The 13,567-nt window shown below is 39.5% G+C and overlaps 1 protein-coding gene across 1 annotated transcript in view; it reads left to right on the plus strand.

Moving 5' to 3' along the window:
• The window catches only part of LOC134670633 (neurobeachin), a 604,515-nt gene that overhangs the window by 589,490 nt on the left and 1,458 nt on the right, over positions 1-13,567 (plus strand). Inside the window, exons 44-52 of the mRNA XM_063528438.1 lie at positions 2,949-3,068; positions 5,347-5,566; positions 6,976-7,286; positions 8,007-8,133; positions 8,994-9,155; positions 9,794-9,923; positions 10,212-10,345; positions 10,800-10,996; positions 13,069-13,220. Coding sequence (XP_063384508.1) covers positions 2,949-3,068; positions 5,347-5,566; positions 6,976-7,286; positions 8,007-8,133; positions 8,994-9,155; positions 9,794-9,923; positions 10,212-10,345; positions 10,800-10,996; positions 13,069-13,220 — 1,553 coding nt within the window. The remainder of the gene's footprint in view (positions 1-2,948; positions 3,069-5,346; positions 5,567-6,975; positions 7,287-8,006; positions 8,134-8,993; positions 9,156-9,793; positions 9,924-10,211; positions 10,346-10,799; positions 10,997-13,068; positions 13,221-13,567) is intronic.

Here is a 13,567-nt window from a genome sequence, read left to right on the forward strand (position 1 = left end):
AGAGATAAAACTGCTTGAGATTCATTATTTGCGATGATAAACTGTAATAAAATAATAAAACTACCGTTTATGAAATAATAGATTTATTATTTCATAAACGGTAGTTTTATTATTTTATTACAGTGAGGGGTGAGTCGTCGTACTAAATGTATGGGAGGGTTTGACGTTAATGTTTGGGATATTTCTGCTTTTATTTAAAAAAGTTATTAGGAATCATCCATTAATTACGTCAAATTAATTTCTAGGTTTTTTGACCCCTCCCCCCCTCCTTGTCACACTTGGTCACATTTTGCAACTCCCTCCCCACCTGGTGTGACGTCACATTTTAGGTAATTTTGTTTTCAACGAAATGGGCAGTACTAACTCGGCATTATTTAAAAAAAAATATTTTTGGTAAAATAAATATATATAATTTTATAACACAAAACCAATTAGGAACGAAAATTACCTACATACTTCCAAAACCTCATTATTTAAATGTACTGCGAATAAAAAAATATAAATTAATTTTCGGTTACTGATGAATAGTGATGAAGTTAAAGTGACGTCACAGTGTTTGTGACTCCCCCTCCCCATGTCACAACATGTCACATTTTCTTGACCCCCTTCCCCCCCCCAAACGTGTGACGTAATTAATGGATGACCCCTTAATCTAATTTTACTCATTGGGTAACGCACTTTCGATAACAATTTGAAGTTTTCTGATATCTGTTATATTTACGAAATTATAGCCTGGCTACACTTAACGATTACGCCCTGTATAAGTTACTTCGGGACGCGTCATGGTCATGGCCCAGAACCCATACTATCCGGGACACAGTTCTTTAATATTATGTGGGGCTAAAAAGGCCCTCTGTCAGTGCAGGTGACAAGGCCCGGTCCCGGGCCTTATTGAACGTATGAGATGGAATAGTAAATTTAAATATTTTAATATAGGTAATTATGAGTTTTTTGATTTCCCGATAAGTTTGAAGTAAGCATCACTTACTGGCTTACAAAAGTATAAGCGTAGTACCTGCATTCTATTAGATGTTTTTAAAGCCTTATTATCAATAGAGCTTTAAAAATTAGTTATAAGTAAAATATAATAAGCGTGTTTACTTGTAAAAAATATGTTACAAGACCTATATATACTTAACTAATGAAGGGATAATTTTAGATATAAGTAGTTCACTTCGAGTAGGTAAAATAGACGATTTCTTATATCTTTAATAATAAAACTCCTAGTTTTAATTTGGTCTATGTCTACAAACCGCATACTTACCATCGCACACCACCACACTGTTAACTGACAGTTCGTAAACCTTATTACAAAAGGCATAAGGTCTACCGATGGACAGTTAAGAGCGTCGCCGTTTGTACCTATCTTAATACAAAAGTCAACAACGAAAATAAATAATTACCTAATACGTCACATACCTATGACATGACATGAACAAACAAGGAAAGCTATATATAAAAAGTGTTTTTTCTCTGTCTTCTCACAAAGGAAAGTTTGACAGTTTTAATTCCTCAAAGGAGGTCAGTAGTTAACACTAAACTCGAGACAGCACCTTTAAAAAAACATTAGGGGTCACTGACCTGTCCCAGTAAATTGAGGTAGTGTGCGTGAGCTGCGTTTGTGCGTGAAATGGGGTAATTTGACAGAATCTGAAAATTTACCCTCCTCTACGCCCTCTTAAAACAGTGGTATATTTTAAAAATGTAGACGCGATCCTCCATACATTTTTTTTAAATATTGCGTCTTTCGGCCCGATTCGAACTTTAAGATACGTCAATCAATAGATCTAGAAACTGACGTATTTTAAAATTCGAATTGGGCTGTTTGTCTACTCACAAAATGATATATGTTAAATAATAAATAGGGGTACCCACATGAATGTGTAGTGTAGGTTCACTTAGAACTACGTACAACTAATCACAAAGACCTTACAAACTCTGGCACATCTCCAAACCCACCGCGAAGGTTATAATCGCTCACAACCCCACAAGCACAACCGAGTTAACATTCAATCAAATGTGAACCTTTTTACAACGTATTAAGAGCTTTACCGACCGATAAATAAGTTGGTGTCGTATATGATGCATCTTCTAAGAACAATGGTGTATATTCCGGGGATCAAAGAGTGGTCGTGAATGCAACGCCGTGATGAGCTGTCGGAACAATTTTGATCGCGAGCGATACGCGTCGAGGCAGCTGCGCGTGCGTCGATTATTGGCTTTCTCGTTTTATACGTGTCTCTTTTACTCAGGCAATTCACTGCTTATGAGTGAAAGGGATAGTGAGTTAATTGGACGATTTATGGACTTTAGAGTATACTGAGGGCGAACGGAAAAAGGCAATGGAAATACAAATAAAATGAGCGGAAATGGAGATGTTTTGTGTCTGTAGCTGAGGGTGCAATAGCTTTTTCACTTTTTGAACAATAATAGCTATAACGAAAATGGAAAATTAATAGGTAACAATGAAAAACGACAGACGTGACTAATCAAGAAAAGTGGACTTTTAAAGCGACACATTCGCATTAAAGCTATTAGGTTATGTATGTATACTATTTTTATTACAAAGTTCGGATCAAATCTAAAAATACTATAATTTAACCTAATCTAATCTAGCTTAATTAGATTAGTTTTGCTGAAACTTCACATAATTTGGATGACAATGCAATATTATGGTACCTACATACCATCGAGCTGATCATCAGATGGAGACAGGAGGTGCCATGGAAGTCTGTGATGATAAAACAACGCAACCTAATTATGTTCGTGTATGTTAGAATCTCGATGAATATTAGTTGTATGTTGAACGAAAAGTAGCCAGCGATAAAAGCATGTATCATATTTGTAATGAGTTTCGGATATATCAGGATATAGCATGGATTTGGCACTGTTGCAAGCGCCATGCTCACGGAGTAACTTACTAACTGACTTGTATTGTTGTTGCGCAGGAGCCGATGACGACGATGTTCCTGGCGCTGCAGGGGGGCAAGTTCGACCACCCCAACCGGCTGTTCTCCTCCATCGCCATGTCCTGGAAGAACTGCCAGCGGGACACCTCTGACGTCAAGGTAGTACCTACCTACCTACCTACCTGGGGTCCCTTTGATTCCCATAAACTTTTAAGTCATAATGTTTGTCATATTATCGTTAGTTATTAACTTTTCAGGATTTTCGTAAGGTTATTCCATAAATAGGTTAAGTTTGTTTTATGGCAATTCTGAAAAGTTACGCGTTTCTGAGAAAAACAAATTATGACTAACAAGAATTCGGACAAACAATGCATTATGATTTAAAACTATTTGGGAAACAATAGAGACCCCTACCTACCTACCTACCTACCTACACTCTCGCATCCTTACCTACTTCGGTCACGTTACGCGCAGGGAAGACGACGGACATGGAGAGGCTTATTGTTCACTTCAGGGCAGAGAGGATGGCACAAGACCCAGATTGCGGCCTTCAATGCGATGGACCGACCAAGTTAAAGCTCTCACCGGGTCACCTTGAAATATGTGCGTGCGGAATGCAATAAATAGAGAAGCATGGCGGGAAACAACAAAAAAAGGCCGTACAACGACCTCAATGACCATGACTGTTCTGACAAGAGTATCCGACAAAAAAGAAGAGCTACCTACACACATATGACACATAGAGTATGGAGCTGCTGAAATGACATACCTAAATTTTGCCTTATGTCTGAATACCACTACGTTCTACTGACTCGGCTTAGCCAAGCGTTTGGTTGTCTTTACGTAATTGTATTTAGGTATCTTCAGAAATGTATCTATTCCCAAAGCGAACTGGCTACGATACACAGTCAATGACCACGATCTGACCCAAAAGTTTGACTGAAATAAAGCCAAGCTACAGAATTCCGTCTAGATTTTATTACCGCGGAATGACGTCAGTTCACAATATATCAACATGACAATAATTCAGATAACTTGTGGAAATATTAAGATACAGGTCCTGGGTCATATACTCCCTTTCGAACCGCTTTCTGTGGGTACTTGGGTAGTCTCCTCACACCAAATCAAATCAAATCAAAATATACTTTATTCATATAGACCTAGCAACAAGCTCTTATGAATCGTAATTAATCTTAATCTAATTATCAGAGCAATTTATTGATGTTAATTATTCCATAATAACATTGGATTATTATACATATCAAATTTAACACTAAGAATTTCACAAAAGAATCCTCAAACATTAAAAAAATTGTATAAAAATACTAGTCTAGAATTTCTAGAATAAAATCTAAATGTCAAAAAAAAAGCATAAGTAATAACAAAAGAAGTAGATAGTATTACATCGGAATATCAAGCACAGCAACACCTATTTTACCTACTCGGTGATAAGGTTACATTTTGATTTGCAATTAAAGTAACTCTCCAATCGTAGCGTGTATCCGTGATTACCATATTTTCTATAAAACGTATCAAGTGGATATCAAATGCACCGATTACCGCACGCAGCGAAGCGCGAGCTTGCATAACCTGCCAGGATAGGTTACACGAGGCTCGTGCCAGCGCTGACAACTCTGCGATCTTACAGTCCAAGTGCAGTGAAGACATAATGATGCTCTTATGTTAAACATAAGACGCTTATTTACCGCGTAATCGGTGAATATAGACAAACATCTGCGCTGTTAGATGCAATTTTAATCTGTGTGCTGTTTTCAATTACTCTTTCATTACACCACCTTGGCACAGATCTGTGCTTGATAACGCTCGTCTGTATTTGTAACATATGTAGCAAAGTGAGATCAACTTTTGCGATTTTATACGTTGATCACAATTTTATTGTTTCGTTTGGTTTTCTCACACCAATTTTGACTAGAATACAGGTGGTTCATGGCGGCCATTTTGTGGCCTATATCTAGCCTATAGGTACCTAGCAGGTGCTGCTCCCTACAGTATACGCTCACTCCCTTTCGCATTGTAGGTCTGCCATCTTGTGGACTAAACCGGAAACTTAAACTTGACATTTACATATTGCGCCAATAAACAAGGGGCTTCTGTGCTGCCCCTTACACTTTATGCAAGCTCCCTATACCTACTGCAGTCACCGATATGCTGAGTTACTCAGTATGAAAATCTATCGAACTTTTTTTTAATCCAACTTTTTTTTTATTTGGATTTGTGAAGCGTCACTCTTACTCCCTACTAAGTATTTAATATTTCAACAATATCAGCAACTTTCGCAGAAGAATGAACACGAAAAATCTACGCTGTCAGACAAAATAGCAGCTTGTGAGGTCCCCAATCCCCCACCCTCCTGCTTCTATGCAGGGTAGATACCATTATAAGCCTATAATATTGACTGCCTTTTTTGTTCCTTCAGGAGCTGATCCCTGAGCTGTTCTTCCTGCCCGAGATGCTTGTGAACAGCGCAGGCTACCGCCTCGGCCTGCCGGACTCGCCGTCAGGAGACGTGATCCTCCCACCCTGGGCCTCGTCCGCTGAGGAGTTCGTGCGGATCAACCGAATGGCACTTGAATCCGAATTCGTGTCGTGTCAGCTGCATCAGTGGATCGACCTTATCTTTGGATACAAGCAGAGAGGTAGGTACCATAGGTACCTTGCTTAAAGCATTTAATAACTGGAGTCGCCTTTAAGTGCTTACCCCTCTGCCGAAAACTTTCCACAATTGTGTAAACTTTTGTATGGACTGACATGGTTATTTGTACGCTACGTAGAAATCATGTAGACGTCCCCCGTAAAAATAGGCAGACTGTTTTGTACAGAAATGACAGCCATGACGTCTCCAGTTACTAAATGCTCTAAGGTACCTTGGTAAATCTGGAATGGGGTTCTTCTACTAAAATTCATGTAGATAGGCATAGGAATACAATGAAAGTGTTTCGTACGAGTTACAGCGGTAAAACTCTCTACACTTTTTTTATTTGACTTCATCATCAGATAAGTTATGCAACACTTAAACGCTGCACAATTTCAACTATACTTAAAATAGAATAAATTTTTTACCTCTGAAATTAGGCAACAATATTGTTTACACTTTTTGCTCGGTAATTAGTAAGGTACTCGCAGTTTAAACCATTGAACCGTACCGGCTGTTTTATGATGTTTCATTTCATCGACTATTTGGGTTAGTCATAGCTACAGCTTGGAAAAAAGAGTAGAAATTAAAAACTGGCAACACTGTAGTGTCGTCCCTTTCAAACTAATTAATATAAGAAAACGGGACGACACTACAGTGTTGCCACTTATTAATTTCTATTCTTTTTTGCCAAGCTATACAAGAAGACACCCAAGTAAGATGGGATACGATTTACGCGGAACTAAATAGTAATTAAATAGTCAATTAGACAAAAACAGTAATTAGTTAGCGGAACGGAACGACAACTGTCTTTTTCCGGAAATTCGAGCCGGTCGAGCGGAAGTACTAGTCATAAATGTGACTAATACTTGAGACGATCGAGTTCGTTCACCATAAAAACCCTTACTACTGGGATAAAAAGTACCTAGTTCCGTTTATTTCTTTTGGAGCACCGACTTTCTAAAGATCGCGATCGATCTATTAATGGTAACCATTCGATGTTTCATTTGCCAAATTTTCATTTACCCAACGCGTTAATTTCATAAACCGTTATGTTTCCTAAACTTTTGTAGAATACCTTATGTAGAAGCCATTAGGTTAGGCCAGGTTAGATTTGTGACCCCTTCGAAAGTCGGACAGTTTTTGAAAAACGCTTTGTCAAATGAAAATTTGCAGATAAAATATCGGACAAAAATGTTTGGATGTTGCGATGTAGGTAACCCAAAATACCCGTGACAGTTAGATCCTTTAAGACTCTGTCGAGCCCTACCTCACAAATGTTAGTTCGGTGTGTGGTTTGCTTAAATATGAGGACATCATAAACAGGATATGTGTAGGTATAAGTACCTACCTTTTACCTAGTATAGTTTTTGACACTAGTATTAAATAAATATTTATATTATTTCTTCTCAGGACCCGAAGCCGTCCGCGCCACCAACGTGTTCTACTACCTAACCTACGAGGGCGGCGTCCGTCTCGACCAGATCACCGAGCCCGTCACGCGCGCCGCCGTCGAGGACCAGATCCGAAGCTTCGGACAAACCCCCGCACAGCTGCTTAGCGAGCCTCACCCGCCAAGGGCGTCTACTATGCATCTAGCGCCGCTAATGTTCGCCGCGGCGCCTGATGATGTGTGCCTCAGGCTGAAGCTGCCGTCGAATGCAGCGGTCGTTCATGTGTCCGCGAACACTTATCCGCAGCTTGCGATGCCTGCTGCCGTTACGGTAATTAGATATGATAATTGTCATAGGTACTCGAAGAGAAATTGCTTCCCTTTCTCTTTTCTCTGTCTCTCTACCGCTGCGGTCATGATGAGCATCTAAGTAACTCAACCCCTTAATGCATAAAAGTTAGAAAATCTTTAACAAACTCAAAATATGTCAAATTTACAATATGTCAGACGTTTAATGAATTGTGTCAATAATTATCAGCGAATCTAACGAGCTACAAGCATCAGTCATGCATCTGATATCAGATTTTCGGTTTATAGAAATTTTCTCTCTCGCATTCAATAGATCGTAACAAAGTGCCGTGCCAGCCTTCTTGACACCAGGGGCCGATTGCATAACAACTTGTAACTAATAATATTAGCGGAAGTCTCTTTCCAATTCCTTTCATTTTTTTTCTTTTGTTTCATCAGCAGCACTGTGGTAAGCACATTGAGAAATAGATGATGGTTGTCAATGTGCTTACCACGGTTGCAGTAATTTTGAAAATTATAATATTAAGTATGTGTTTAGTGTTTGTTTTAATGATAATAATTGTATTTGAATTGTGTATGTACTTATGAGTCACAGATACTCGAAATAAATGAATTTTAATTTAATTTTTAATTAGTTTCGTAAGTTGTTACATGTGCAATCGGCCCCAGATTATGCACTTTAAAAATGGTTAAAGTGGAATTGTTAACAGTTCTCGTATTAATGGAACCATTTTGGTCGCAGGTGAGCGCGGCGCGCGCGTTCGCGGCGCACCGCTGGGTGGGCGGGGGCTGCGCGCACGTGGGCGCGCGCCACGCCGCCGACCACGCCGCGCCGCCCGCCGCGCCGCTGCTCATGGACCCGGTCTGGGGTAAGATACCTCCTCCTGCCGCATGCGATCCTGGTACCCGACCAAGCTTGTACAGCCAGGCTTGCCAGTAGCCACGGATATTTCTGTACTCGACCTTATGAACGAGGGGCCAGTGCGCCTTCGCCTGCGCCTCTAATGATGGAACCTGTCTGCCTGTCTTGGATAAGATGGGGCATATCTCTTCCCTATATAAACCCTGTGGAAGGAGGGAATTAGCCCCTTTTTGCTTATGACATTTTATAGTAGTTTGTATTACAAGAGATCAAAATGATATATTTCCGTCACGGGCGTACATTGAATCCTGAATGAAGCGATGGATTCTACAATAAAATCCCGAACGTAGTGAGGGATTCTAAAGTAGAATCCTGAGCGTAATGAGTGATTCAATTGCAAGTTTCCATCCCATAGCAAGTTACATTTATACTTTTTCATCATTTGAATTGGCGGGTAGGAGAGAAGGGTCATTTTCGCGACTACCAACAGATTAACTAACAAATATTCGGGTAAACACAAATCACATTTCTAATCACTACCCACTGAATGCCATAAGTTTAACATAACTCACATAAAATAATTATAATTTATTCTTGAAATCTTATGAAATATCACACTACTTTTCACATCAACTAGTAAGGAAAATAGAAAAATAAATAAATGAGGAAATTATCATGTATCAAAACACTATTTAAGCTATAAAAATCGTATGTAAAAATGAAAAAAGAATCGTGTCCTAGAAGAGAAAAGTACATTTGATCCATCCTAGCTGGGAAGAAAAGTGCCACTTTAATCCCTCCTAGCGGGGAAGAAAAAGCCCTTTTTCGAATAGATGATGTGAAAAGAATATTCTTTACTCTCCACAGCAAACGGCGGCGCCGCTGCGTTAGCCCGACGACAGCTCGGCGACAACTTCTCGCAGCGAGTCCGCGCGAGAACCAACTGCTTCGTGACCACCGTGGACTCACGGTTTCTCATCGCGGCTGGTTTCTGGGACAATTCCTTCCGCGTCTTCTCTACAGAGACAGGTACCTTCATGGTTATATTTATTTATTTCAAACAAGTTAAACAGCATAACAGTAAAAATACCAAATCACTGCTAACTTACCCAGAAAATTAAAGAAAAAGAATACAATATATCATCTCCTATACTAGCCACGGCATTTCTCGTCTAACCAACTTCTACCAGAGTTATACATATAGCCGGTCAAGCAAGTTTGTCAGTAGAAAAAGGCGCGATATTCAAATGTTCTATGGGACGATAGTCCTTTTGCGCCTACATTTTTTAAATTTGCCGCTCTTATCTACTGACGGTAATGACTTGACAGAGTATTACGTATTTATTTGTTTTATGATGTAGAAAGCAAACGAGCAGACGAATCGCCTGATGGATTGTTATTTATTTTTGTTTGGCATTTTATTTGCTGTTCGATCACCAGTTCACAAGACGACACCAGTATTATTTATCCATAAAACTGAATTTGAATCCCAAAAATCAAAAAATGAAGCTCTATTATGATGCATATTCTTTACGTGTAGTATAGCCTGTCCGTTTTGCTAAGATCAAGTACGCCATTAGTAAATGTATGGCGAACTTGATCTTAGAAATCGGATAGGCTATACTTGGTTCAGGTTTGTAAAAACGATTATCTGCTTCTGCTTGCAGCCAAGATCGTCCAAATAATCTTCGGGCACTACGGCGTCGTCACTTGCGTATGCCGGTCGGAGTGCAACATCACGTCCGACTGCTACATCGCATCCGGGTCGGAAGACTGCACCGTGCTGCTCTGGCATTGGTACGTTTGATAACTGACTCTATTTCATCTCTGTTGTATTTTAACTGATTTGTCTGCTGCCTTTTAGTTCCAACAAAAACACAACTACCTACTTAAAACTTAAAAAATGTCAGAGTTACGGATTTTCATTTTCACCACTGCTGAGGTTCGTGTTTGAAACCTCAGAAAGGTAACTGAATCAGTTAAAACCATGGTGCTGATTCTACAGAAAACCCCTACATATCTACAATCATTCTATATCTTCTTTTCACAAGTACCAGGAGCGCATAACCATTGACCGTCTTACAGGTCCGCGCGGCACGGCGGCATCGTGGGTGAAGGCGAGACCCCGGCGCCGCGCGTGACGTTGACGGGCCACGACGCTCCCATTAACGGAGTCCTGGTGTCTGCCGAGCTAGGCTTGGTTATATCTTCATCAGTCAGTGAGTATTGGCGAAATTGCTGATTTTATTTTGATATTTGAAAGAATGTTTTTGTTGCGAAAAGTTATTCAGTACAGATATGATGGCTGTATTTATCTACGTGATAGCGTGATAATGACAGTGTTCGAATGACGGTGACAATATTTTTTTTTACGTGGATGAAGCCATCCATAGGCCGCCGGTACGTATATTTTACTAGTTCCAACTATTGGAAATGTTTGTATCAACTAAAAGTCTGTGGTTTATGTTATGAAGTATTTTCTTTGGATTTAGCATATATAAGGACACGTTTTTGTTAAACGGTGGAAGCGCCCTTTGCGTTAAGCTCTGCATGTATATCCTCATTTCCAAACCTTTTACGAGTATCATCATGGTAATTTTAATCCTGGTCACGGCACCAAATTGTAACACTCTCCAGATCGATCCGCAATATATATTTGTTTGTCATTCGTAGACGGCCCGGTCCTGATCCACACGACGTTCGGCGAGCTGCTGCGCGCGCTGCCGGCGGCGGAGGGCGTGGCGGCGCCGCGGCAGCTGGCGCTGTCGCGCGAGGGCGTCGTGGTGGTGGCCTACGCGCGCGGCCACCTCGCCGCCTACACGCTCAACGGCCGCCGCCACCGCCACGAGACGCACAACGACAACTTCCAGGTTCATTATACACACTTTTCTCACCCCCACACGATTCGATCCCGATTCGAACCACGTTCGGCGAGCTTTTATAGTATTTTTCTAACTCGACGAGTACGCTACCATTTTTTTTTTGTACAGATTATTCTTTATTCTTTATTCTTTATTGTATTGCAGTCATGTTCATAATTACATTAGGTGTTACAATTTGTGGATAGTAGGTACATGACACCCTGTAAGGGCATTCAATATATCTTAAGTCTAGGTATTAAATATTTAGTACATGCATGCATCTTATACTAATAGCAATAAAATCTATATTCATAGTTTTAATATTTTATATTTTATCGACGTTTATGCATTTTTCAATGTCAAGTTCATTTATAAAGCTAGTAAAATAAAATAACAAGATTATGATGATTATTAATATTAAATGTCCAGGTTAATTTATAAATAAATTCAAGTAATAAACAATATGGTCACTATTAATTAATTTAACTATTAAGTAACTTTTAGAGAATGCATGAATGTCGATAGATGTTTACAATAATATTTCAATAAAAACTTAAATAATTTAATTTGAGTAAATACATAGTATAGCAATATTATTCCAGTGTTTGATCGTTCAGAAATTCGTCTATTGTATAATATGCTTTCTCTAGAAGAAGCTTTTTAAGCGTAATTTTAAACTGTTTGTCGCTCGGTTCCTGTTTTATACTGTCAGGGAGTTTATTTGTAATTATAATACATTGGTAATAGGGCCCCTTTCTGCACATAGCTAATTTAGTATTTGGTAAGACTAGCTGATTTTTAGACCTACTATTAGTTTTACAGACTTCTCCTTTGGTTTTAAACAATTCCGAGTGGTTTCTAACAAAAAGTGCGGACTCAAGTATATATATACACGGTAACGTAAGTAATCTATGTTTTACGAAGTGCGGGCGACTGCTGTTTGGTATTCGTGTGTTTGTCAGAATACGGACGCATTTCTTTTGCATTATAAACAAATCATTTGCATCAGTGCTTGAGTACCATAAAACCACACCATATCGGAGCCACGCATACGCATATGCAAAATAAGCTGTTAGCGCAGTCTCAAAATTTGTGTTTCTTTTTAGAATATTTAGCGCATAGACAAATCGGGATAATTTAGTTTTTACATTTTGAATATGGCTTTTCCAGTTAACGCTACTATCTACCGTTATACCTAATAATTTAAATTCACTAACTTCTTCAATAGCCTGACCGTTTATTTCAAGTTTGATATCCAAGGGTTGTTTCTGTATCGGTTTGAATTGAATGATTTTAGTTTTTTTGAGATTTATCTGTAAATTGTGGTCTGTAAGCCAATTAGTTACGTCTTCTAGGGTTTTCCGTAGGTGGTCGGTACATTCCGTGCTATTTGTAGTCTTTAAAAGTAGTGACACGTCATCGGCGAACATAATACATGTTGTGTCTATTGTTTTCGGTAGGTCATTGATATATGCAATAAATAGCAGACAAGAGATTACTGATCCTTGAGGGACAGAACAGGTAGCTAGACGCATTTCCGATTTTACTGTTTTAATTTCGTTCGATTCTCTGTGGTAGTGTTCGATCTGCACTTGTTGGTACCGGTTTTGCAAGTATGATTTTAGCCACTGATATGCTAAACCCCTGATTCCCATAGCGTATAATTTATTTAGTAGGATGGGGTGGGACACCCTATCGTACGCCTTGGACATGTCCAATAGTAGCCCTACTGCGTATTGTTTCTTGTCTATTAGATTTAAAGCTGACTGTATAAATGTGTACACTGCCAAAACCGTAGAACGTTTCTTTCTGAATCCGTATTGATTGGTGTCTAATAAATTATATTTTTCAAAGAAAGAATAAATACGATTTGACATTGTTTTTTCATATATTTTCGAGATGGCCGGAAGCAATGATATAGGTCTGTATTGACTTACATCATACTTATCGCCACCCGGTTTCAAAACTGGGTTTATTATAGATAATTTAAGGGCGTCCGGAAATGTACCTTCATCATTACAAAAGTAGTTAAGGTGATTTATAGTCATAGTTTGTTAAATACTATTATTGTCTCTTTTCAGTGCCTGCTGCTGTCCCGCTGCGGCGAGTACCTGGTGTGTGGCGGCGACGCGGGCGTGGTGGAGGTGTGGCGCGCCTTCACGCTGGCGCCGCTGTACGCCTTCCCGCCCGCCGGCGCGCCCGTCTGCTCGCTCGCGCTGTCGCACGACCAGAAGTGAGTGTCGCCTGCTGCTGTGCTAACCTCTGGTGTCCTGGTATAACTACCCCGTATAGTACTAGTAAAACTACCCCTGTACACGCAAATAGAATGATTGAATGATTTCCTTTAAGCCTCAATTTCGCGTCGTCAACGGCGAGATGCAGCTACTTTTGCCTCCCACCCTCGTGATATCGCACGAGCGATTTCATACAAAATATGTATGAAAAAATGCTGACAATTGACAAGTTAGTAAAAATAAAAAACAATCTTAAAAGTATCCCATTTCTTAGTTTGATGAACTTTAAACTTTGTGTGTAAATTGAACCATTTTTAGACTACTTCTTCAATTATATTTTTGAACG

This window comes from Cydia fagiglandana, chromosome 14 (genome assembly GCF_963556715.1).
Source record: "Cydia fagiglandana chromosome 14, ilCydFagi1.1, whole genome shotgun sequence".
In the NCBI taxonomy this organism is placed as follows: Eukaryota; Metazoa; Arthropoda; class Insecta; order Lepidoptera; family Tortricidae; genus Cydia; species Cydia fagiglandana.